The sequence below is a fragment of the Salvia hispanica genome, chromosome 3 (genome assembly GCF_023119035.1).
Source record: "Salvia hispanica cultivar TCC Black 2014 chromosome 3, UniMelb_Shisp_WGS_1.0, whole genome shotgun sequence".
NCBI classification, from domain to species: Eukaryota; Viridiplantae; Streptophyta; class Magnoliopsida; order Lamiales; family Lamiaceae; genus Salvia; species Salvia hispanica.
The window spans coordinates 16,681,381-16,709,372 of NC_062967.1; the positions used below are offsets into that span (position 1 = coordinate 16,681,381).

Consider the following 27,992-nt stretch of genomic DNA (forward strand, 5'->3'; position numbering starts at 1 on the left):
GTACTTAACAATATAACATAAGATGTATTAGAAACATACAAAAATATAATAATGCGACAAAGAGAATTTAAATACGACAAAATATATAATTTATATGTAATATATAATGTGATGTCGCACTCTCAAGTGCACTTAACAATACAACAAAAGATATCAAAAAGATACATTAGTGTAACAATACGACAAAGAAAATTTAACTACGTCAAAAGTATCATCGTGAAATTATGGCTTTTGTATCTTACTTTATCAAGATCATTATACTGCATTTAAGATCTAATGCAATGTGGTAATCTAAATCATGGCAATGCGACATAAAGAATGCAAAATGCAACAAAATCATAACACTTATATGTAAGATCTAATGTGATGACACAATCTCGCGAGTATTTAATAATATAACAGAAGATATTAGAAACATACAAAAATATAACAATACGACAAAGAAATGTAAATACGACAAAACATACTCCCTCCGTCCCCAAAGAATATGCACTTTGGGTTTGGCACAGATTTTAATGCAAAATTGAGAAAGTAAGAGAGAGGTTTTGAGAAAAAGTAATTAAAGTATTGTAAGTGGAGAATGAGACTCACCTCATAAGAGTGATAAGAGTTTCCAAAATTGGAAAGTGCATATTCTTGTGGGACGGACTAAAAAGAAAAGAGTGCATATTCTAAGGGGACGGAGGGAGTATCATTTATATGTAAGATCTAATGTGATGTAGCAATCTCCCATTCACTTAACAATACAACATATGATATCAGAAAGATACAATAATATAATAATACGACATGGAAAAATTAAATGACTCAAAAGTATCAGCGTCAATGAGGCTTTTGTATTTTCTTTATCCGTACGCAATAATACAACAAAACAAGACACAGTACGTCATAAGAGTTTGATATGTGACACACATATATCCATCTAAGATTAAATGTGGGTATATAAGAATTATAGATTATACAACTCCAAAATATTAAATTATAAAATAACAATGTATAACTAATTGAAATAAGAAAAATCTTAGTAGATGCCCTCTTTTTGCATTAAACTCATCTTGTTATCTTGTTATCTTATAGTTTCACTTTTGACTTGCTAAAAAGTCAATATAATTTTTTTTTTCTATTGGGAAAAGATAAGTTAATAAAATTTTCCTGAACAATAACATAAGCCTATGCAAAATGACGACATATTATTGACTTCCAATATTAGTTAATCCATAAACGGAGAAACATGTTCAGCAGAATCTCCACCGCTTCCATAAATGTCGTTACCATGCTCTTCCTTCTCATCTCCATCCAAAGAACGCAAGCCTGCTTCGATCCGAAACCAGAGCCCCTTAGATACTGAAAAGAATTATTTATATCACATTACATTTTATTATTATAAATTAATTGCACACAAATATTATGCATTGTAGAGTAAATGGTGATTACGTCATCACTAAAGGTCTCTTATCTGGTCCTTGCACAAATAAATTAATATTCACAACTAAATTTGGAACTGGGATACCTATCATTGAAGGTTACTGTGTCAAGCTTAAAATCACCTAACCTTAGGATGACGAATAACACTAATGCGGTATAACATTAAAAGGACCATAGTGAGATAAATCTTTGTTGTTGGTTACTGAAAGACGAGATATAAGAGATTATTATTTCTAAACTAATATACATCGCCAAACACCGAAGGAACCACTACGGGCCAATTAGCCACTGCTCCAGCGACGGCTTGGCCAGCACTGTAACCCTCCCCCAGGTAACTGGCTGTTGACCCCACCCGTACTCTTGCCCCATCTTCAATCCAGCTTAAGGCGGCAGCACCATTTTTTTTCTTCAGAAAAGATGCTTTCTTATGTTAATTTTATGAAAATGGGCCTATGTTGGCCCATTTGAGCAATCTCATTGTGGCCTCATCAGGGAAATAATCCTCAACAAGGTGCTGCATTTTCACGCTCTCAATGCATATTGCAGAACCTCATATATTTCGAAAGGAATTACCTTATACATTTTATACTATAATATGATGTGATCCCTTCTGCATATATTCCTATCTCAAATAAAATTAACCTATCTATACCCTTAACAATTCAACCTCATTATCTTCACAGGTATCATGACAACTAAATTATAAACACATACTACTAGCATTTTCTTAGTTCAATTAAAAAACACATGAATCATACTCTATAATCTATTGAAAATGCCCATCCCACATAACATAGGATTCAAATTTTAAATGAAACACTTCAACGTTACCTGAAAAAGGAAGTATTAATAGACTAGGGTGATATTCTAAATCTCGAATCATATAATTTTGTAGATTTGGGCCGAATAGTTCATTAAATTGAATAATTGGGGTGAAAATTTGTAATATTGATAAAATTTCAATTTAATTACTTTCGCAATTTGAATAGGACTGAAAAAAAATAAAAGGAGCTACTCTATGGATAGGATATATTGATAAAAATGTGAACTTTATATGAAAAAATTACATTTTAGATATCCAAATTGAAAAAACACACACATTAAAGATGTCTAGACTAACAATTTTGACCATGAATGAATTAACAATTTTGGCCATGAATGAGCTCATTTTATGATACTATTTGAGTTACACAGGAAATTATATAATTTAATATTATATGATGTTGTTTCACTGTTTAAAACATGAGTAGTTTTGGTTGACATTCGATAATGTCATATAAGTAAGCTATCAAGTTATGTTAGTGCTGAAATCTCGATTAGTTGCATAATCAGAATAAATCAATAGTTAGGTGCAAAATTAGAACTAATCGACTGATTGGTAAGTTGTAGATGATGTCGAATCTGGTATGTGAAACTAAAATTTAGCAAAAGTTCAGAAATTTAAAGATAACTTACCCAAATACTCGTGGAGTATTATCAAACGTCATAGTATTATCTAAATGTCATATTTGATAAAAAGAAAAATGTAGTAGTAGTATTATTTAATTTATTTGAGTTAAAAATATATAATTACAGAATGCAAAGTGAACATACACAAATATGTCACACTAAAAATAAGTCAACTACCGCGTGCAAGTGTAGAAAAATACAATTTCATGAATAATTTCAATATTTGAATATAAAAAAAAAACTGAAAACATAATTCGAATTTTGTAAATATAATCGAAAAACTTAGAAGTATAAATCTAATTTTGCAAGAGTGAAAGAAACAACAACGGCGAATGAGTGAAAAAAAGAAGAAAAAAATTTCGCAAGTGAAAAAAATAATTGATGTTAAACCAACGATCTAATTATTATCTTTTGTACAAATAATATATCAATAAAAAAAAATTCAGCCAATTCAAGTAGTAAATGAATATTGAATATACATCGCCTCCACCTCTATTTAAATTTTGAATAAATAAATCATGCATATCATAGTTGAAAATGGCAGATTAAATATGAAAAGAATAACTGATCAGAAATTTATAATACGTCGAGTCTATTCTTTACGAGTATTTATGCACGACAATAATTATTGAGTTTTTATGGTACTTGCAATGGCATATTTCAAAAAAAATAAAATCATTGTTTTACAGTATTTGTTTTTAAAATCGCAACACTCAAACCTCGACACCTCATATGTTCCATGACTTATTCCACATCTTTTGTGAATCAATTATACCTAGGCTAAGATGAGGCCCTGCAGCTGAGCTTGATCCATTCTGATTTTTATCCATATTTGACCTCATTCTGAAAAAATCAATTTTAAAAAATCAATTTTTATTTAATAATTTATTCATATATGATATTATACTTTAAAATAAATAAAAATTACCGGGCATGGTTTCCCTCAGCAGAGTGACTAGTCAACGAAACTGCATCATCCATTTGCATCGTTGCATCCTGCACCTAAAAAAATATAAATTTTGTTCATGTACTACAAATTTTATTTAGGATATTGTACACAGAATTGGAATTGAAATTGAATTGGAAGGAATTGAAAGAAAATCAAATCCAAATCCTTTGTTTGGAAAAATGAAATAATTGAATCCAAAAAATTGCGCGCGCACACTCTACATATGTTGCACAATCATTAAATACACATACACACTCACTAAAAACATACTACGCTCGCGCGCACGAGCACACACACACTACAATCACTAAAAACACACTACGCACACATACATAACTCACTATACACACGCACTACACCACTCACAATATACATATTACATGTAATGTGTGTAGGGAGTGTGCATGGGTGCGACGTGCGTGAATGTGTATGCAAATGTAAGAATGTGTGTGCAGTGTGTGTGAATGTGTGTGTGTGTGTGTGAGAATGTATGCAGTGTATGTGTAATTTAACAAATATGTGAAATTCCATTACTTTGACATAGAATTCAAATAGTGGAATTGGAGGATTTGGAATTGTAATTCAATCCAAATCTAAGAAATTTTGTGATACCAAACATTGGATTTGGAATTGAAGGCTTCAAATCCAACTCCACGCCTCCAATTCCGTATACCAAAAGGAGCTTTAGGTATATGTGTATAGATAAATTGAAAATTTAAGGTGTCTTTGCAACAAATACTCATGTTTATTGCACTTTCTATGCATAAAAAAGAAAGGTTATCTTCAGTACAAAAACTTACAAACGTGCATATATCTAAGCTAATATATAAAGCAAATGTGAATTAAATTTTGTCAGATATTGATTCGAAAATCATGAAAATTAGAATCTTCGATTAAAAGATCTGGTTTCAAACCCTAATTCTTGTCAGCCTCAATTTGTTGATAAAATTGATACAAGCTATTAAATAAACAGCATATATATACATGTTATAATAAAAAAATATACTCCTATCAAATATTGTGTTACCTCAACATTTTCAGTCATTTCGTGACCAAGTTGATTGCCTAGCAGTTTGGCCTAGAACAAGATCAATGCAAAGTTGATTAGGAAATAAAATTTTGAAAAAAATATAGCACATGCAATAATGAAGTAGATTAAAAATCACATCACATAGTTTGTTATTAATTTTTACTAAAACATCCTTGAATTCATAGTTTGTTATTAATTTTTACTAAAACATCCTTGAATTCAGTTCAATTAACATCATATATACAAAAGCTACACTCCACTTATCTTAGCATATAAGGTTGGATTTTGCTCACTCAAGTTTATTTAGCTCTTAAAGCAAATCCAAGGAAAATATGTAAATCGAGAATGCATATTTCTCAATTTTTTTTTTTGAAAAATGTAAATGTACCCTCTTAAAAAGTAATAATGAATTTAAAGAAAATAAGATAAATAAAAAGAAGTAAAGTAAAATAACTACCATATTTATTTATTTTTAAATTGGATAACATATATTACATTCTTAAATATCTTTCCCATTCAAGAATGTGTATTTACAAAGAAAAAGTAAATATGATAGTTATTTCTCTTTTCCTCTTTACTTGAAATTACTCCTATCCTTATTCTCTTATTCATATCTATTCCATTGGAAATTAGTAATCAATGAAAAAATTAATGAAAATTTATGTTGGCTGATTTCAGAGATCGTAAAAATCGACATTATAATTGAAAATACTTACCTTTGATGTCTGGATACGTTGAATAGCAGTTGTAAGAAACTGCTGGTAAACTCCTGCTTCAAGAACTGAATTGATTTTTTCAATGTTAGGTTCGTAATATCTGCACATAATTAAAAAATTAAAATGAATTAATTAATTATGAAGAAAAAGAATAAAGTGAAAATATACATTAGTACAATTAAAAATTCCTACCTCATTTTTTCCTGAGACTCTCGGTGTTTCCTAGTGAGTTTGTCCAGTTTCTCTTCAAGTTCCTGTAATTAGCCAACTTAAATTAATATAGTTAAGATCAATTATATGTTTTGTACAATCATCAATAACATTTTAAAAAAATTGTAGGACATTTTTTAATTAAATGAAATTTACTTGATCGACTCTTTTGAGATATTCCATGAAGATTGAAGAGCAAGTTTAAATACTCAAAAGAACCCACAGACACACATAAAATAATATATACACAATTAAGTTTCGATTCAAATTATATTGAAACATATGTAAATAGTTAGTGTTAATTACCTCAATACTGAACTTGTTTGACCAGCAAATTAGCAGGTGAATGAAGATCCATGTCAAGAAACGAAAGAATATCATTAAAAATAACAATAATTTGTGTTTTATAAGAATAATATTTACTTTTAAACTTATTAAAGTGAAGGCGAAGACCTTACACTCCTATCTTCTCCAGCATTTCGCCTTCATACTTCAATTGTTTCAATTTTTGAGACAAAAACTACAAAATAAAATTGATTTGTCAATACTAATAATAAAAACAGATGAATTTTTCAATTGAAATACTACAATTTTTCAAAGCGTGGGAAATTTGTATGTACCTCTTCGTGATTGATAGGCCTGCAATGGAAACAAAAATTGCAAGGAATCTTTAAAAAAATTATAGAAAAGAAATGTGTTTCATGAAAAAAATAATAATAAATGGAAAAATTAATTACAACTTACCCTCCTCTAAGCTCATCTGGTCTGTCAACAAATCGAAGAAGTATATCCTCAATTCTGCAAGGAAAAAAAAATTCAAAAAAAATAAAAAATTAGTTCAATTGTAACACCATGTACAAATATACATAGATCTATTAAAATTGTAAATCTTTTCTTACTTTTAAAATTATTCAGATTTGAAAGTTGTTTTCTCGTTACCCTATATCTTCTTACTAAATTTTGTTTCAAATAGACAAGCTTTAATTTTACCTCGTTGGCTAGATACATAATCCTACTAATATCATCAACCTAACTCCAATTTTATTATTTTTTTTCTTGCAATTAACATAAAAAAATTAAAGAAAAGAAATATAAATAAAGATGAAAACCTTTCGTTGCTAGCGAAGCTAGCAAGGCGGCCGGAGGGTGAAAACATGATGAGGGCGACGTCGGTGTCACACAACACTGCAAGCTCGCCGGCCTTCTTGATGATGCCCTCCTTGCGCTTCGTATAAGTGAGTTGTCTGGAGGTGGGGTTTTCGATCCGCCTCATGATGAGCTTCTTCCGTCCCATGGTAGGAGAGTCGCTAAGGAAAAAGGAGAAAGAGATGGGGAAGACCTAGAAAAGGAGGATGAGGAAGAGAACAAAACGTGAAGAACAATGTGATTTTCATAGCATTTTATGCAAATAAAAGGATATATCTATGCAGCCACATTATTGAGGGCCAGAAATGGTATTTTAGTAATATTGAAGTTACGAGTAATAATAATTTTATTGTTTTATTATTAATGTTTTTGCCATTTTCGTATTATACATTTTATTATAGTATCATGACATTATTTTTTTATATTCTCATGATTTCAATTTTGACATATTTTATAATTATTAATGTAACATATAATAATAATAATAATAATAATAATAATAATATTAATATTAATATTAATATTATTATTATTATTATTATTATTATTATTATTAGTAGTAGTAGTAGTAGTAGTAGTAGTAGTGTAAAACATGACACGACGCTAGTACACTATACAGTAAAATGAATTTCAATAATTAACTATAATATCATATTATAGTATATTTACTTAATCTTGTTAAAAAAATGAAAAGGAAAGATAAGAAAATATAACAGGGTAAACATCTTTTAATTAGCTATAAAATATAATTCCTTGGTTGAATTAAGTAAAGGGTAGAATAGTCCTAAATAGATGAAACTTTCTAGGTGCATTAAATTTTATAAGTCAGATCCAGTTTTCTATTAAAAAGTTAAATATGGTCAGATATAATATGATCATTTAATATCACTCAATGAAATTAGCCTATAAAATTTATATGACCAAATGAAATAAATGTTGAGCTTAGCCATGGTATAAATGCACTCTTCTAGTATATTTGAGGGAATTCGCTTTGGCAGCGTATTTGAGCTTGGTTTTTAATAATCTTTTAAAAGGAAAAATATAATTTCTAATTGGTTCTAATTAAATATACAATATTGTAAAATCAAAACCAGATTTGAATAGCAATTAAATTTAAACATAAAACCAGATTTGTGTCAGCGTTGTGTAGGAACTGTCGAATTGATCTAGAGTGCCATTGTACATTGGCTGACGTACCACTATCGTGCACTCCTACGACATCAAGTGTCCATGTATCCAAGACTATTGATGTGCATATGAAACCAACGTTTAAATACATTTACACTCATTGTGGCCTCATCAGGGAAATAATCCTCAACAATGTGTTTCATTTTCACGCTCTCAGTACAGAACCTCATATATTCCGGAAGGGATTACCTTATACATTGCATACAACAATATGAGGTGATCCCTTTCGCATATATTCCTATCTCAAATAAAATTGACCTATATATACCCTTAACAATTCCACCTCATTATCTTCACAGATATTCATGACAGCTAAATTATAAACACATACTGCTAGTATTTTCTTATTTCAAGTAAAAAACACATGAACCATATTCTTTATATAATTTATTGAAAATGTCCATCCCACATAACATAGGATTCAAACTTGAAATGAAACATTTCAACATTACCTCAAAAAGGAAGTATTAATAGACTAGACTGATATTCTAAATCTCGAATCATATAATTTTGTAGATTTGAGACGAATAGTTCATTAAGTTGAAGAATTGGGTGAAAATTTGTTGTATTGATAAAATTTCAATTTAATTACTTTCGCAATTTGAATAGGACTGACCCAAAATAAAATGGGCTACTCTATGGATTGAATATATTGATAAAAGTGTGAACTTTATAAGGTAAAATTACATTTTAGATATCCAAATTGAAAAAACACACACATTAAAGATGTTTGAATCAACAATTTTGACCATGAACGAATTAACAAATGGCCATGAATGAACTCATTTTATGATACTATTGTTAGAGTTTGTATACTAGAAACACGTTTTGAGTGATTGAATACTGTAAAACTCTTGTTTTATTTTCCAAGGAATAAAACATATTATTTTTGTCATAATGTTGTTATGTTTTACATTTAATGGATGTTAATTGCATGTTTAAATGTATAAGTTAACTTAACAATGTCTAAGTCTTTGTTTTAGTAGACCGGTTGTGGGCGGCGTCCACTTTAAGGTAACACGGTCAGTCCTAAACAAAGAAAAAGAAGAATTTCACAACCTAGATGGAATTAGACTATCCATCGAGAAAGGTTGCAATGTCAGTCCGCATATTTCTAAGCCTTACTGAAAACATAGTTCAAATTTTGTAAATGTAAATCGATAAAATTAAAAACATATCTAGTTTTGCAAGCTAGTTTTGCAAGAGTGGACAAAACAACAATGACGAATGAGTGAAAAAAAAAAGAAGAAAAGAATTTCGCAAATAAAAAAATAATTGAGGTTAAAGCACTAACCTAATTACTTTATATTTTTGAAAATAACATATCAATAAAACTTTTTTCAGCCAATTCAAGCAGGAAATGAATATTGAATATACATCGCCTCCACCTCTTTTTAAATTTCGAATAAATAAATCATGCATATCATAGTTGAAAATGGTAGATTAAATATGAAAGAAATAACTGATCCGAAATTTATAATATGCCGAGTCTACTCTTTACGAGTATTTTTGCACGACAATAATGATTGAGTTTTAATAGTACTCGCAATGGCATAGTTAAACAAAAATAAAATCAATGTTTTACTGTATTTGTTTTATATAATTTTTATTTAAACCAACATCCAAAGCTCTATGCTTCATATATTCCATGAATTATTCCACATCTTCTGTGATTCAATGAAGCCTAGGCTAAGATGAGGCCCTACAGCTGAGCTTGATCCACTCTGATTTTCATCCATGTTTGACCTCATCCTAAAAAAATAAATTTTATAAAATCAATTTTAATATGATAATTTAATAAGTATTATTCATACATGTTAATATTATATTTTAAAATAAATAAAAATTACCGGACATGGTTTCCCTCAGCAGAGTGACCAGTCAATGAAATTGCATCATCCATTTGCATCATTGCAGCCTGCACCTAAAAAATATATATTTTGTTCATGTACTAATTAGGATCTGGTACATGGAACTGAAATTAAAATTAAAATGGAAGGAATTGAATTAAAATTTGATTTCAAATCCTTTGTTTGGCAAAATGAAATAATTGATACGAAATTGAATATGAAAATTGTGCGTGCACACACTACACACATTGCACAATCATTAAATACACACATACACACTCACTAATAACATACTACACGCGCGCACACACACACTACACACAATCAATAAAAACACACTACGCGCGCACGCATACACACACACTGCACACAATCACTAAAAACACACTACGCACGCGCGCATACACACACACTACACTCAATCACTAAAGACACACTATGCGCGTGCGCCGCACACACACACACATAACTCACTATATACACACACACACATAACTCACAATACACATACTGCATGTAATGTGTGTAGGAGTGTGCATGTGTGCAACATGTGTGAGTGTGTGTGCGTAGTGTGCAAGAATGTGTGTGTGTGTGTGTGATGTGTGCAGCGTGTGTGAATGTGTGTGTGTGTGAATGTGTGTGCAGTGTGTGTGAATGTGTGTGTAAGAATGTGTGCAATGTGTGTGTGTGTGTGAATGTGCGCAGTGTGTGTGAATATGTGTGTTAAGAATGTGTGCAATTTCTGTGAATATGTGCAGTGTGTGTTAAGAATGTGTGCAATGTGAATGTAAATTAACAAATATGTGAAATTACATTACCTTTGATATAGAATTCAAATTGTGGAATTGGATGATTTGAAATTGTAATTCAATCCAAATCTAAGAAATTTTATGATACCAAACATTGGATTTGGAAATGAAGGCTTCAAATTCAACTCCACGCCTCCAATTTCGTATACCAAAAGGAGCTTTACGTATATGTGTATAGATAAATTGAAAATTTAAGGTATCTTTGCAACAAATACTCATGTTTATTGCACTTTCTATACATAAAAAAGAAAGGTTATCTTCAATACAAAAACTTACAAACGTGCATATATCTAAGCTGATATATAAAGCAAATGAGAATTAAATTTTGTCAGATATTTGATTCGAAAATCATGAAAATTAGAATCTTCGATTAAAAGATCTGGTTACAAACCCTAATTCTTGTCAGCCTCAATTTGTTGAAAAAATTGATACGGTTTATTAAATAAGCAACATATATATACATGTTATAATAAAAGAATATACTCCTATCAAATATTATGTTACCTCAACATTTTCAGTCCTTTCGTGACAAAGTTGATTGCCTAGCAGTTTGGCCTACAAACAAGATCAATGCAAAGTTGATTATCCAAATTAAAATTTTGAAAAAGTATAGCACATGCAATAATGAAGTAGCTTTAAAATCACATCACATTGTTTGTTATTAATTTTTACTAAAACATCTTTGAATTCAGTTCAATTAACATCTTATAGAGTTGAATTGCTCACTCGAGTTTATTTAGTTCTTAGAGCAAATCCAAGGAAAATATGTAAATCGATAATGCATATTTCTCATTTATCTTCTTAGAAAAGGTAAATGTACCCTCTTACAAACTAGTAATGAATTTCAAGAAAATAAGATAAATAAAAAGAGGTAAAGTAAAATAAATACTACCATATTTACTTTTTAAATTGAATAAGACATATAATAAATACCGTCTTAAATATCTTTCCTATTCAAGAATAAGTTTTTATAAAGAAAAAATAAATATGATAGTTATTTCTCTTTTCCTCTTTACTTGAAATTGATCCTATCCTTATTCTGTTATTCATATCTATTCCATTGGAAATTAGTAATCAATGAAAAATTTAATGAAAAATCCTTTGACTGATTTCAGATATCAGTAAAAATTGATATTATAATTGACAATACTTACCTTTGATGTCTGGATTCGTTGAATAGCAGTTGTAAGAAACTGCTGATAAACTCCTGCTTCAAGAGCTGAATTGATTTTTTCTACGTTAGGTTCATAATACCTGCACATAATAAAAAAATTAGAGTTAATTAGTTAATTATGAATAAAAAATAAAGAGAAAATATATATTAGTAAAATTAAAAATTCCAACCTCATTTTTTCTTGTGTCTCATGTTGTTTTCTATTGAGTTTGTCTAGTTTCTCTTCAAGTTCCTGTAATTAGCCAATTCAAATTAATATTATTAAAATCAATAATATGTTTGTACAATCACCAATAACATTTTAAAAGAAAATGTAGGACATTTTATAATTAAATGAAATTTACTTAATTGAATATTTTGAGATATTACTTGAAGACTGAAGAGTTCGTTTAAATACTACTCAAAAGAAGAACACAAACACAAATAAAATAATATATAAACAATTAAATTTCAATATAAATTGAATTGAAGCATATGTAAATAGTTAGTGTTAATTACCTCAATACTGAACTTGTTTGACCGGCAAATTAGCGGGTGAATGAAGATCCATGTCAAGAAACGAAAGAATATCATTAAAAATAACAATAATTTGTGTTTTGTAAGAATAATATTTAATTTTAAACATATTAAAGTGAAGGCAAAGTCCTTACACTGCAATCTTCTCCAGCATTTCACCTTCATACTTCAATTGTTTCAATTTTTGAGACAAAAACTACAAAATAAAATTAATTTGTCAATACTAATAATAAAAACAGATGAATTCTTCAATTGAAATAATACAATTTTTGGAAGCATGGGAAATCTGTATGTACCTCTTCGTGATTGATAGGCCTGCAATGGAAACAAAAATTGCAAGGAATCTTTAAAAAAAAATTAAAGAAAAGAAATGTATTTTATGAAAAAAAATTAATAAATGGAAAACCTAACAACAACTTACCCTCCTCTAAGCTCATCTGGCCTGTCAACAAATCGAAGTAGTATATCCTCAATTCTGCAAGGAAATTTTTTTTTAAAAAAATAGTTCAATTGTAACACAATGTACAAATATACATAGATCTATTAAAATTGTAAATCTTTTCTCACTTTTAAAACTATTCAGATTTGAAAGTCATTCTCGTTACCCTAGATCTTCTTACTAAATTTTTGTTTCAAATAGGCAAGCATTAATTTTACCTCGTTGGCTAGATACGTAATCCTACTAATATCATCAACCTAACTCCATTTCTAGCATTTTTACTTGCAATTAACATAAAAAAAAATTAAATAAAAGATATATAAATAAAGATGAAAACCTTCCATTGCTAGCGAAGCTAGCAAGGCGCCCGGAAGGTGCAAACATGATGAGGGCGACGTCGGTGTCACACAACACTGCAAGCTCGCCGGCCTTCTTGATGATGCCCTCCTTGCGCTTCGTATAAGTGAGTTGTCGAGAGGTGGGGTTTTCGATCAGCCTCATGGAGAGCTTCTTCCGTCCCATGGTAGGAGAGTCGCTGAGGAAAAAGGAGAAGGAGATGGGGAAGACCTAGAAAAGGAGGATGAGGAAGATAACAAAATGTGAAGACCAATGTGATTTTCGTTGTGTTTTATGCAAATAAAAGGGTAAATCTATACAGCCACATTATGGAGGGCCAGAAATGGTATTTTAGTAAATATTGAAGAGATGAATAGTAATAATTTCATTGTACTATTTAATGCTCAAATACATTGACATTATTACCCTTTCTACTTAATTATAGTTCTCTTTTCAAGTCTTATAGTATTTGATTTTTATGTTTCTTTTTTATGATAGTTTGCTATTCAGTTACTAATTTATTTTATTTTATTATATTATACGTAATCTTATTTTTTTATTTCTTTTACTAGTTTAGTTTAATTTATATTAGTACTTATACTATAATTTTTACAATAGTTCGCATATATAATTAAGGTATTACAATTATTTTCACACTATCCATTCGGGACTTGATATAGTTAATCAAAATTCAAATATATTTAAACAGAGATCAATAAGGAAATGTAAATTCGATTGAATCTAAGGTCTCTTTAACTGACGGTGAACTGTAAATTTGCACTATACTAATCATATAATTCACTTACTATTTCTTAAACATTGATTTGTACAGTACGGGCAGTGTTATATTACTAACTCAATACTTAATTGTTAACTACAACTAAATAATAGTCATTAGATATTTAAATTAAAGGCCTAGATTATCAACCCTGAAATGTCAATACGATCAACAAAAAACGTCAATAAGGCCATAGGATTAATTCCAAAAAATATCAATAGGGATATTAATGTCAATTAACTACATGTTTAGTTATAACTAACTTTTAAAAGAAATTCCAAAACTTTAAATTCGTATAACATATATCAAATTAAAGATAATTTTATAAGGATTCCAACGATATACTACATGCATATGTTCCGACGTCAAAATTTGAAAAAAAATTCAAACTTTTAAAAAAATTTTCGTACAACAAAAATGTCAATATACTATATAAAATATGTCAATATAATACATGTAGAATGTCAATATAAGCAATGGGTTAACATTTTTAAAGCATTGTGTTGACATTCTCAAAGCATTTAGTTGATATTTTCGGAATATTATATTGACATTTTCATCCAAAACCTTAATTTGGAGTTTTTTTTTATCTTTTCGATTTAATTAATAAAAACAAAAGTTACACGTGGCAAATTGTAGACCACACATTTTCTAAAATCATATGGCCTTAAATTAGTTGTAGTTAGCAATTAAATGATGAGTTAGCAATTGATCACTTTCCTGTATAGTACCATATTATTTCACACCTCACTGTTAACAAAGCTTGTTCATTTTTAAATTATCATACAATATCACATTTTAAGTAAAGGGTGGAATAGTCCTAAACAATCAATACTTTCTAGGTGCATTAAATTTGATTAGTGTGATCCAGTTTTTTATTAAAAAGTTAAATATAGCCAGCTATAATATGATCATTTAGCATTACTAACGAAATTAGCCTATAAAGTATGTATGACCAAATAAAATAAATGTTAAGCTAAGCCATAGTATAAATGCGCTCTACGAGTGTATTTGAGGGAATCTGCTTTGGTTGTGTTATTGCGATTTGGTTGATAAGTGTTGCTTAACTAGTTTTTTTTGGAAAAATATTGTAATTAAATATACAATATTGAAAAACCAAAACCAGATTTGAATAGCACTTGGTTTTAAACATGAAATCTAAATGTGTCTCCAACGGCTTTATTTCATGTGAATTTCGAAAATATTGTTTTCTACTATCTTTCAAGGGGTATAAATATGTTATTTTTTTATTATTATTTGTGCATTACTAGTAAAATCATTATTCAAGCACATATAAACATTATTAATAAATAAGCATTTGAATCAATTACACATTTTGTTTCTAACAACCTTTGTATCTAGACTAAATAGATTAAATGCATGAGTATAAAATTTAATGCAATATGGTGAATCTCACACGCACGTGTCTAACAATGGGACAAAATACGACATTGAAAAGCGACAAAAAAATAATAATTATATGCAAGATCTAATGTGATATGGTAATCTCACGCGTATTTAACAATACAACACAAGAGAGATCATATATGTACAAAACATAACAATGCGACAAAGCATTAGCTTGTACGAATGACTCTTGTATTTTACTTTATCAAATGATTGTTATACTACATTTAAGATCTAATATAATGTGGTAATCTAAAGTGTGACAATGTGACATAAAGAATGCAAAATGCGACAAAAACATAACGTTTATATGTACCCCCTCCGTCCCGCTTTAGCAGTCCCATTGACTTTTCTGCTCTCTTTTTGTAAAATTGATAAAAAAAATAGTTAAAGAGGAGAAATGGTAAATTAAAAGAGAGAATAATATAGAGAAGAGTCTTATCTACATTATTGTCTCTCTTACTTTACCATTTTTCCACTTTAACTATTTTTTATCATTTTTATAAAAAGAGGGCAGAAAAGTCAATGGGACTGCTAAAGCGGGACGGAGGGAGTAACATCTAATCTGATGACACAATCTCACGTGTACTTAACAATATAAAATAAGATATATTAGAAACAAACAAAAATATAATAATGCAACAAAGAGAATTTAAATACGACAAAACATACTCCCTCCGTCCCAAGATATTAGACCTCTTTCTTTTTCGCACTCGTTTTAGAAAAATAATACTATAAAATAGTTGAAGTGGAGAAAAAGTAAAATAAGAAAAAGAATTATGTAGAGGAGACTCTCATCTACATAATTCTCTCTCTTACTTTACTCTCTCTCCACTCTAACTATTTTATATTATTTTTTCAAAATGTGTGCGAAAAAGAAAGGGGTCTAATATCTTGGGATGGAGGGAGTATCATTTATAGTAATATCTAATATGATGTTGCACTCTCAAGTGCACTTAACAATACAACAAATGATATCATATAAAGATACATTAGTATAACAATACGACAAAGAAAATTTAACTACGTCAAAAATATCGGCATGAATTATGGCTTTTGTATCTTACTTTATCAAGATTATTATATTGCATTTAAGATCTAATTCAATGTGGTAATCTAAATCATGACAATGCGACATAAAGAATGCAAAATGCGACAAAATCATAACACTTATATATGTAAGATCTAATGTGATTTAATAATATAACATAATATATTAGAAACATACAAAAATATAACAATACGACAAACCATATCATTTATATGTAAGATCTAATGTGATGTAGCAATCTCACGTGCACTTTGATATCAGAAAGATACAATAATATAATAATACGACAAAGAAAATTTAAATGAGTCAAAAGTATCGGCGCCAATGTGGCTTTTGTATTTTCTTTATCCGTACGCAATAATACGACAAAACAAGACGCAGTACGTCATAAGAGTTTGAAATGTGACACACATATATCCATCTAAGATCAAATGTGGACATATAAGAATAATAGTATATATAACACCAAAATATTTAATAATAAAATAACACTATAGCATAACTGATTGAAATATGAAGATGCTCTCTTTCTTCGTTAAACTTATCTTGTTATCTTGTTATCTTATACTTTCACTTTTAACTTGCTAAAAAGTCAAGATAATTTTTTTTTCAAATGGAAAAAGATAATTTAATAAAATTTTCCAAAACAAAGACATAAAGACTATGCAAAATGACTACATATATTGACTTCCAATTTTAGTTAATCCATCAATAGAGAAACACGTTCAACCGAATCTCCATCGCTTTCATAAATGCCGTCACATGATCTTCCTTCTCATCTCCATCCAAAGAATGCAATCCTGCTTCGATCCGAAACCAGAGCCCCTTACACACTGAGAAGAATTATTTATATCACATTACATTTTATTATCATATTTTAATTACACAAAAGAGTTCAAATATTATGCATTGTAGAGTAAATGGTGATTACATCGTCACTAAAGGTCTCTTGTATGGTTCTTGAATAAATAAATTAATATTCACAAGCAAAATCGGAAATGAGATACCTATCATTAAAGGTTGTAGTGTCAAGTTTAAAATCTCCTAACCTTAAGTTGATGAATAAACACTAATGTGGTATAACATTAAAAGGATCATAGTGAGATAAATATTTGTTGTTGGTTACTAAAAGACGAGATATAAGAAATTATTGTATCTAAACTAATGTACATCACCAAACACCGATGAAACCACTAAGGGCCAAGTCCGGAACCCTCCCCTGGTAACCGGCCGCTGACCCCACGTTGTTTGCACTCATGCCCCATCTTCAATCCAGCTTCAGTCGGCGGCACGATTCTTTTTTACATAAAAGCTGCTTTCTTATACTCCATCCGTCCCGCTTAAGATGACACGTTTTCCTTTTTAGTCTGTCCCAACTATAAGATAACACATTTCCTATTTTGGAAACTTTCTCTCTCCAATTAATACACCCAACAACTTTTTCTCACTCCTATTAAATTATTCATCTTTCTTTCTCTTTATTTTAATACTTATTCCCACCTTTTCTCTCTCCAATTAAATACTTTAACCAATAACTCCTAAAATCTCGTGTCAGCTAAGCAATGTGTCATTTTAGCCAGGACGGAGGGAGTATTAATTTTCTGAAATTGGGCCTATGTTGGCCCATTTGAGCAATCTTATTTCTTATTTAAAATTTAAAAGTTCCCTTTCCACCCATTGTTCTATTAACTACTAGTAACAATTAATAAAAAATTATGATATGATTGTCGTTTAAAATTACAAGATTGACCAATATTTGATCAACATTTATATTTTTGTGGCAATTTGCCCTAAACTGTAATGTATTTTCATTAAGAATAATAATTTAAACATATTTTAATATTTTTTTGACCGCACGATGTTTTAATCCTAGATATGCTATTGGTCCGTTGTGTCAGCGATGTGTAGGAATTGTCAAATTGATTTAGAGTGTTATTGTACATTAGCTGACGTACCACTGTCGTGCACTCCTACGACATCAAGTGTCCCCATGTCCAAAACTATTGATGTGCATATGAAACCATCGTTTAAATACATTTATACTAATTGTGCCTCATCAAAGAAATAATCTTCAACAAAGTGCTGAATTTTCACGCTCTAAGTGCACATCAGAGATCCTCATATATTAGGATTACCTCATACATTGCATACAATATGAGGCGACCCCTTCCACATTTATTACTATCTCAAATAAAATTGACATATCTATACCTTTAACAATTCAACCACATTATCTTCACACGTATTCATTGACAGCTAAATTATAAGCTCATACTACAATTGATGTGCATATGAAACCATCGTTTAAATACATTTATACTCATTGTGCCTCATCAAAGAAATAATCTTCAACAAGGTGCTGCATTTTCATACTCTCAGTGCACATCAGAGATCCTCATATATTAGGATTATCTCATACATTGCATACAATATGAGGCGACCCCTTCCACATATATTACTATCTCAAAATAAAATTGACATATCTATATCTTTAACAATTCAACCACATTATCTTCACACGTATTCATTGACAGCTAAATTATAAACCCATACTACTAATATTTTCTCATTTCAATTAAAAAACACATGAACCATACTCTATAACCTATTCAAAATGCCCATCTCACAAAACATAGGATTCAATTTATAATAATATCCTCTGACTAATTTAAATGAAACATTATAGCATTACCTCATAAAGGAAGTATTAATAAATGTAGAAACATCCAAAAATCACAGCGTATTCTCCTTCAATGGCCTTCACGTGATAGCTTCCTCAATCGTCTCCTTCACTCCACCAATGCCCAAATCCAAGAAGAAGAAAAGAAAAAAAATACATACACATATACATACATACAATTGCAAAACCACCATTTCCTTCCTCTACGCATAAATACAAAAAGCACACTCACACACCAACTCATCATTGCCCCCACAATTCTCAATTGCCTTTCCTTAACTGCATAATTTCAGCAAAAATTCAATTCACCAATCGAAACTCCAACCGAAAAATTCGATTAAAATGTGCTTCGTCGGCAAAGCCACGAAGATCTTCGTCTTCATCGTCGCGATTCTCGTCGTCACCGGACTCGTCCTAGGGTTCACGCTGCTCCGGCATCACGGAATTCGCAAAAAATCGAACGATTGCAGCTCAGATTCGTGCACGGAAACCGCTCCGATCGTCATCCCCTCCCCCGATTCCAATCCGAGCCTAAATCCTCCCGCTACTCCTAATCCTTCCGGCAGCTTCAATCCGCCGCCGCCGCCGCCGAGTGAGAGCTCAGGCTCGAGTGTTCCGGATTCGCCGCCGCCGCCGCCGCCGCTGAGTGATAATTCAACTCCTAGTGTTCCAGATTTATCTCCGCCTCCTCCGGCATTGTCTTCTCCGCCTCCTCCGACGGCTTACCCGCCGCCTCCAGCAGTCGTCTCGGTGGCTCCGCCGCCGACATTTACTCCGCCTAATCCAGAACCGGCGGCGCCAGGTCCAGTGAATAATTCATAATTCTGCTCTTTTTGATTCGTTTATTGCTTATTAATTTGACATCTGCTTATTTTTTTGAGAATTTTGTTTGTTCTCCCATTGATCTTCGATGAATTGATATTGTACAGTAGAATTGGGATTTTTCTATTTTTTCCAGAATTTTGATAGGATTGGATGATTTTTTTTCTACTGAAAGACTAAACCACAAATAAATTTATTGCTGGGGTATTTTGTGTTCATGTATATTTAGATATCTCAATATATTTTACCAAAATAATAAGCCTTGATATTTTATTTTTCACCATCGCTGTCAACTTTGGTAGTTTGATGCTTTAATCTAACAGAAAAGTTACTTGTCAAGTAATATAAAACTTTAGTAAACAATTTTGTGATAATTCAAATGTTAGATTTTTGTGACATTTGTAAATTAGGAAAGAAATGGTAAAAACTGTCGATTTCTTAAAGGATGAATGATTATCAGTTGCATCTAAACTAACGACATATGCAAAATTGTTGATTCACTATAAATTGTATATTTTGATCTCTTCATTAATAAAATATCAAATGAGAATGAGGTCCCATTTTCTATCTTGGGGTGTAGGTTTATAGCCAAACTATTTAATAAAGTCTTTCAATGTTTCAAAATTATTAAACAAGAAACACCTATTCATTCTACTTTTTTACAATAAGTAGACATCATTTCAATTATAGTTGGTCGCTTCGTTTAGCAATATTCTCGCTTGTAAATAATTGTGCTTTTGCTATTATTGCATAAATAATACTACTAAGATATAAAAAAAAGGGTCTTATCTAGTTTTTGAACAAATTTGTGCGATTCTATGATACTGATTTATAACATATGGGAGGTGTTCGTTCTGCAAGATTGTATCCGAAATTAAATTTATAGTGTGTTTGGTTCAAGAGATTTAATCTCACAATTCAATTCTAAATGGATAATCACGGGGTAATTAGTCATAGCTAACCCCCTATAACTAGAATAATCTCACGACTCAATCTTAAATTATATCTTGGTACTATTTTATCTTGAAAACCGAACACCGCCATATAATATTATTAATTTTAATACATCCAAACATACACGATATTAATCTCATATTTTATTCCACACTAATTAGAGATAGGGTACTGAAATCTCAAAGATTGAGGAAAAGGCTAGATATCGTATATTCATACAACATTTCTACTTTTCTAGCAATCAACCTTGAACAAATATCTTTCATTTTGACCCGTATATATTATTCTTCCCTTCATCAAACTCTAAAGTCTGTTGGATGGTGGGTCTTGACTCTTGAGATAGTTTTGGCTGAAGTGGTCATATTACTCAATACTCATATCCATAGACCAGTATAGAATAAAATTAGTGTATAACTTAAATGCCAATTTTGACATATAAAGTTGATCTGTTGACATTTCTATAATTTTAATATGTTACTTAGGAAGAATTTGATTTAAATGCCAATTTTGACAACAAAGTCGATTTGTTTGACATTTCTATAATTTTAATTTGTTACTTAGGAAAAATATTTATCAAATTCTACCAATAAAAGATTTTTGATATCAAATATTTTTAACGATATTTTAAAGTTGTAAAACGAATTAACAAGCTCAAGAAAAAAAAATTACAACCATGCCCAAAAATTACTCTAGAATTTGAAATATTAATCAAAATTAATTAAAAATTCTAGTCCAACGTACCAATCTTCGCGAACATTTTAAATCAATTGTTTTTTTTTTTCTTCTTTTTTATCCTCTGTTTTCAACACTTTAATGCGTATTTTGAAAAAAAAGTGATTAGCGTTGACTTGACACTTCTAAATTTTTACTCCGTAAGTCCATATCCTAATCAATCTCTTAATAATTAGTACAAATAAATCCCTCCATCTCTAGAGCATTTTTTTTAAAAAATTTATATAATGTTATTTGATGGGTTAATTAGAATGAGAATAAAGTAAAAATAAATAGAGAATTGAGTTTCCATTTTTAAAAATATTTCTTTAAGTGAGACACAAAAAAATGAAAACGCATAATTTTAATTGAAACAAATTCATCTCTTATTTAAATAATTACATACTCCATTTAAAATCATTTAGGTTGTTTAATTTACAAATTATACAATTAAAAATCGTAAAATTACATAACTAAAATTGTAAAAAGTTTATAATTAAAAAAATCCTCAGTGTATCTCCCTGGATCTGCAAGCTAACCTCCCCCACTGTGCAATAAATCCTTGAGCTACAAATGCAACTTCAATTTTAGCGCGACTCAATCGGTTTCTGATCAATTGGTTTAGGCAGAACACAAATCTCTCTCAAATCGCAATGGATGATAATGCCCAGGACGATCTCCTGCAGTTGTTCAAACGTGTTGGAGCTTTCCTCTCTCTCAAGTTTCCCCGCGACCTGGTTCGTTTCGATTCTCTCTCATCCAATCTTCCTCTAATTTTTTGCTCTTATTCCTGTTTCTCCCTGACCTTTTTGCGAATTATCGAGCATCAATCGAATTTTCATGTGTTAATTTGTGATTCGAGCCATCTATTTTTTGGGGCTAATTTCCAATATTGGATGCTGGTGTAAAATTTGATAGCTGGAAGAGTGTTTTTATTGATTATGTCAAAAACTAATAGCTGAGTTGTTGATTTGGACTAAATTTCTAATGTTATGTTGCAGGATTCTCGATCAGTTGGGGCCATAGCAGGGTTAGCATTTGCTTTAGTGTTCACTTGGAGAATATTGAGAACACCTAGTGAGCCTCAAAGAAGGCAATCAAAACGGCAAGCTCCGTCAGCGAGTAGTTCTGGTGTTCGTAGTGCTGAGACAGTAAATGTTTTGTCTGCGGGGGCTATTAATCCTGTAGAGGATTCGAGAACCCAGAATGCTATCGATGAGTTCTTTCAGCCTGTAAAAGTAGGTTTTTTCTTCACCCTTTTCAGTTATGCATTGTTGGTAACTTGGGAAATAGAAGAAGTGACATTTTTCATCCTACTGCAGCCAACCCTTGGACAAATTGTTAGGCAAAGATTGAGCGAAGGAAGGAAGGTAATGTTTCGAACGATACTTTTCATTGGTAGTGTAACCAATGTATACTTAAATGCAATAGGTGGACTCAATTCTCCTGATACAGGAAGAATGTCCCTTTTCTATTCTGTGCGCTAGTTATGTCATGTGCTTACTCAGCTTTCAGACATTGGAGTCTCTCTATTCTTTTGTTTGAGCATTATCTTTGCCTAATATATTTATACTTCCTTAAAATGTAATTGGAATACTTTGATATGGTGTCTTGTTCCCATGTAACGATCCATTAATTTGGGATGATGTTAAAGAATGAAGCAATGAAGACGTAGTTGTTGTCGACACAATGTTTCTAAGAAAAAGTAATAGAAATGTTGATAGATTCTCCTTCAAATGAAGGCCCTCTTTTCCTTCATAGAAATCCTTAGCTACACTTGCCCTACAGGCTACTAACAAACACAATACAATCCCACTAGATAAGAAGTAAGTAACATAAACATAATGGGAATAACTAGCACCAACAACTCCACTCCTCCCATCTTCTGGTAACCATTTCCCACTCACTCTCCCACTAATCCAACATCAGTAACATCTGTCAACACCCTTTTCCTTGCCCGATCTTCATTCTTTTCATTCACTTGTAATGGAGACATTAATTCCCTTCCATGAACCTTCACTTCGACTTCTCCTCCACAAACCTCCTGCACTTTGGCTTTTCCTTCATGGCTCCTTCATGAGTGATGCGTATCTACTAGTGTTCTGCTATTGTAAAAGTTTAAAATTTTCTATTTTGGGCCACGCAGGACCTATTATGTAACTTTGAGCCATCAAGAGACTTTCCTAGACTGACTGGATGAATTAAGTTACTTGGAGAATTTTTATCAGAAAACTTTGAGATGACCGGCAGCCAAAGAAATGCTGCCTAAGATTTTGTTATCATCCCTAATCAGATGATACTTCATACTTTACGATAGAGTTAACTGAACTGTGGTGTTTGTGACTCATGCTTCATGGCTGAAATGTTGTTACATTCGTTTCTGTAAAATGTGTTACAGTCGTGGTGCACGAGGTGAGGCTGGAATCGCCCCATGGTGGCTGGGGCGAGCGAGATGCAGCAGCTGGGGTAAGGCTACGGCACCGTGACAGATCAAAGTGCACACCCTACACCCTCTTTTGGATTTGATCCTCCCAATCTCTCTCTCTCCCTCTCTCCATCTTTAATGTGCTAAACCATGGGAACCTATACTCTTATCTCTTCACCCTCCTTTATAGTTGATCCTCCGAATGTCTCTCGCTCAGTCCATAACTGGTTGACAACATCGGTGTTATTAATGCGTGCCTTACTTCATATTCACATTTCGCTATTTATGTGTCAGATCATGGGGACACCATATTAATCCATACCTCTACACCCTCACTAATATGTGCTATACTCATTTGTACCTCTACACCCTACATGCATACAATTTTGAACCATTAATACAAGCTTCTCTTTCTTCTACAAATTGCATTAGTGCTCCCCGATTCATGGGACATACGCCCCCATTGCCCCATGCCCTGGATTTTACCTAACTGCCCCAGTGTGCCCCACACTCCTAACAACACTGGTACATTTTTGGTATGCTTAGGACAGGCATTTTGTCAATTATCAATCAAGTTTGATTGTCTCTATGTGTGTGTTGTCAGTGTTGTGTCTGAGAGTCTGAATTGAACAATGTTTGGGGTTATGAAATTAAAAGTGGTGTTCAATGTGTGATTCATGTCATAGACAGCAATATTGTGGTTTGGGATTTGTGATATACTTACCTCCATGTAAATTACATTCACCTTTTTTTTTCCTTTTTTTTTTCTTTCTATTTCTTAAATTGTGCAGGTAACATGTAGGTTGCTTGGTGTTATTCTCGAGGAGAACACCCCCGAGGAACTACAGGTTGTTACATATCTTCAAGTCTATAGCATATCAAAATCATCAATGCAAAATTACTGATTCGTGTGGTTAACGAATTTCTTTCCCAGAAGCAAGCAACTGTAAGATCATCTGTGCTGGAGGTGCTGCTTGAGATCACAAAATTTTGTGACCTTTATCTGATGGAAAGGGTGCTTGATGATGAGAGTGAAGTAAAACATCCTCTTCTTATTGTTTACCATTTATTTATTTTCATATGGTGAAAGTCTTTTTTCAGTTGAATGTTGATTTCATTATCTGTGATAGCTGATGAACTTCCATATCTTGCAAGAATCATGTGAATACATCTCTCTCGTCCTGTTTATTATGGTGTTACACAAATCCTAGTACTTTTTGGTCCCCGGCTTATGCTTTTTGGTCGTACAAGACATTAGGATGTACTCTTACAGAACATTTATTTCTGGGGTTCACTTATTGAGAAAAATTATCTTGTTTCTCTTATTGATCACTTGGATTTGGTTTAACCACATTTATGTCTTATAGACTGTATAGTAGCTTTGTTATTTGGACTAGTGTCACAAATTAGTTTTGTACGAATGATCTGTGTTTACGTTGTGTGATGTTATGCCTCTACTCGCTAGATTATATATTGATGCCTATCTGTTCGTATCTTGAAATTATCTTTCATCTATAATCTTGTCCTCAAATTGCTTATTTATTTGGTTTACTTATTATGGTTTCAAAATGCTGATGACATGAACAAGTAATTATACTTCTAGGTCTTTCAATAATTTTTATTTATTCTAACTTTCAAAAAAGGAAAAATAACAACAAAGCAGTACTCCGTACTCTTCTTTTTCAACAATCGTTTATTGAGATATGGTGGGAGCTTTTCTTGGTGCAGTCAACCATCTTAATTACAAGAATAGTATCTCTTGAATCCCATATAAATGGGGAACAAAGCATCATGGCTTAGAAGTTTGGTGTGTGTTGTTCATTTCTCAGTATATGGCGTACTTTTGTTTTATGTTTGCTATATGATGCAATTTACTCCAAGATCACCAGTTAGTTTTTGTCGCTTTTGTCATTGCAGAAGAAAGTCCTTGAGGCCCTGAAAGATGCTGGGGTTTTTACATCAGGTGGTTTAGTCAAAGATAAGGTAGGTGTCAGTTGAAAAATTGTTGTGTGGTTATGTAGTTAAGAAAAATTAATGAGCATTTTATGTGGCATTACATTGTTCTTAGAAACTTTAAGATTCTTGTCCACAAGGTAAGTTTTTAAGCTTGTACGTAGCTCTTACAGAACTGAGCTTGCAGGTTCTTTTCTGTGCCACGGAGAATGGACGGACATCTTTTGTCAGACAGTTGGAACCAGATTGGCACATTGACTCGAATCCTGAAATTACTACCCAGCTAGCTGTATGTTCTAATTCTTTCTTTACGTTTGTCTGTTCTATCCAACATAAGATAAGTATTCATCTTGGTAAACTAATAAAAACTTGAAGAAAGAAGTCCATGAAATTTGCGTTAATTAGATATATCATTCAATGGTACATTTTGGTAAAGCCTATTATTACAAAGTAGAAACACCTTTGTTGGTCTAAAGTAATGTGAATTTACATTTTAGATGTTGTTACTTGATTTCGACCAAAAACTAGTTCTTATTCTTCAGATAAGTTTAATAATCAGTTTTTTACTTTTCATCTAAGTTAAATGGAGAAAGGCGAGTGCAGTTTTTTTCAATAGTTTGGAGTGTTGAATCTCTGTTATCTATCTGTGGATGTTGTTGTCTATTTCTAGTATGTGAACCGTGATGGAAAAGAGGGGAAGACATATCTTGACTAGTTAAATGTCTAGTCGTGTTTTTCTGAGATATTGTGTGTTCAACTTTATTTGTGATTTTTCTGAGACACTGCGGATCTTCTGCTTATACTGTCTATTATTTGTTATTGTTTAAACTAAGTTCTGGTTTTCTGAGTAAATATTATATGCATCGTATTATCGCCACTGTAATAAAAGAATCATATCCTTTCTGGAAATAGGGGTGCCGAATTTAAGAAAACTGTACATTCAACAAAATACACATTTGCTATGTTTCTTTTGGAAGAAGTGGATACATATAACTTTGTAGGATGGCTTTTATGCTTCATCACTCCACTTCTTTTCATGAAAATATCGTTTCACATAATTGCTTGGCATCTATTGTCTTCTATGTCTTCTAGGCTGCATACATCATGCTTATTACACTTGTTTCTTTGGAGTATCGTTGCACATCATAGCTTGAAATTCATCAACTTCTGTATCATTTTTCAGAGATTCATAAAATATCAGCTTCACGTCTCATCTGTCAAGCTCGAACGACCTGCCTCTAATGTCTTTACTGCGCCATCCTTGGAACAATTCTTTGGATGTGTCTAATGTGCAATATAGGTATTCATTGTTATTTATTTGTTTGCTTTTTATCCTCTATGAGTTCAATGTTATTTACATTGTTCGTTGATCACCTGCAGTTGCTGATATTCAGAAGGGCAGCATTTTATTGTCATAAAAGCAACAAACCCTGTGATACAAACAAGTACAGAACTTCACCCAAAACTGATTCTTTTTCTCCTTGAAACCTTCAGAAAATTTCGTCGGTGTACTTTTATATGGTGTAGCATTATTTAGAAATAACTTCGTACCGTGGAAATTCCAACCTTATAACAGTGTTAGGATTTAACCCCTGTTGTATTTCGTGTGACCATTGTTTATGCCATTCTGATTGGCCCTGTTTCATCGAGAGGTGAAACCCAATGCTCTCGTCTGATGCAGCAGGAAAGATCGAAATTTACTCTCTGCCATGAGAAAGATCAGCACAAGTTGTTATTGATTAAAACAAAAACGTGTTCCCAGGTCATGTTTTCGTTAAAGTGTGTACGCCTCACGCTATCTATCCCGTTTCCATTAGTTTGACCGAGATTGCCCGTTGATTAAGCTCTGTATCGACCTTTTTGTTGCTGATCTGTGAAAGCCCTTGTAGCATCATAATTGGGATGTTTGAATTTGAATGTTAAATGTTGTCTTATTCTATCTCTTTGCCTGTTTTTGTGCTAAGATGGTTGTAT

The 27,992-nt window shown here is 31.5% G+C and overlaps 4 protein-coding genes across 4 annotated transcripts; 2 read left to right on the forward strand and 2 right to left on the reverse strand.

Moving 5' to 3' along the window:
* Positions 1-1,210: 1,210 nt before the first annotated feature.
* On the reverse strand, positions 1,211-7,073 carry LOC125209460 (MADS-box transcription factor ANR1-like). The gene is made up of 9 exons (XM_048109060.1): positions 6,889-7,073; positions 6,524-6,577; positions 6,400-6,418; positions 5,762-5,823; positions 5,570-5,669; positions 4,851-4,901; positions 3,803-3,876; positions 3,650-3,717; positions 1,211-1,344 (listed from the first exon to the last, which is right to left on the reverse strand). Exons 1-9 carry the CDS (start codon positions 7,071-7,073, stop codon positions 1,211-1,213), a joined length of 747 nt encoding a protein of 248 aa, XP_047965017.1.
* A 2,677-nt stretch (positions 7,074-9,750) lies between these two features.
* On the reverse strand, positions 9,751-13,423 carry LOC125209462 (agamous-like MADS-box protein AGL104). Its single transcript, XM_048109061.1, has 8 exons — positions 13,239-13,423; positions 12,884-12,937; positions 12,759-12,777; positions 12,117-12,178; positions 11,927-12,026; positions 11,277-11,327; positions 9,964-10,037; positions 9,751-9,865 (listed from the first exon to the last, which is right to left on the reverse strand). The coding sequence occupies exons 1-8, from the start codon at positions 13,421-13,423 to the stop codon at positions 9,751-9,753; spliced, it is 660 nt and encodes a 219-aa protein (XP_047965018.1).
* Positions 13,424-19,495: 6,072 nt separating this feature from the next.
* Positions 19,496-19,975, forward strand: LOC125209463 (leucine-rich repeat extensin-like protein 3). The gene has a single exon (XM_048109062.1). It carries the CDS (start codon positions 19,496-19,498, stop codon positions 19,973-19,975), a length of 480 nt encoding a protein of 159 aa, XP_047965019.1.
* Positions 19,976-22,166: 2,191 nt separating this feature from the next.
* Positions 22,167-27,957, forward strand: LOC125216331 (peroxisome biogenesis protein 22-like). Its single transcript, XM_048118023.1, has 9 exons — positions 22,167-22,377; positions 22,642-22,878; positions 22,963-23,010; positions 24,857-24,913; positions 25,000-25,101; positions 25,983-26,048; positions 26,206-26,307; positions 27,202-27,318; positions 27,399-27,957. Exons 1-8 carry the CDS (start codon positions 22,294-22,296, stop codon positions 27,304-27,306), a joined length of 801 nt encoding a protein of 266 aa, XP_047973980.1. The 5' UTR covers positions 22,167-22,293; the 3' UTR covers positions 27,307-27,318; positions 27,399-27,957.
* Positions 27,958-27,992: the final 35 nt, after the last annotated feature.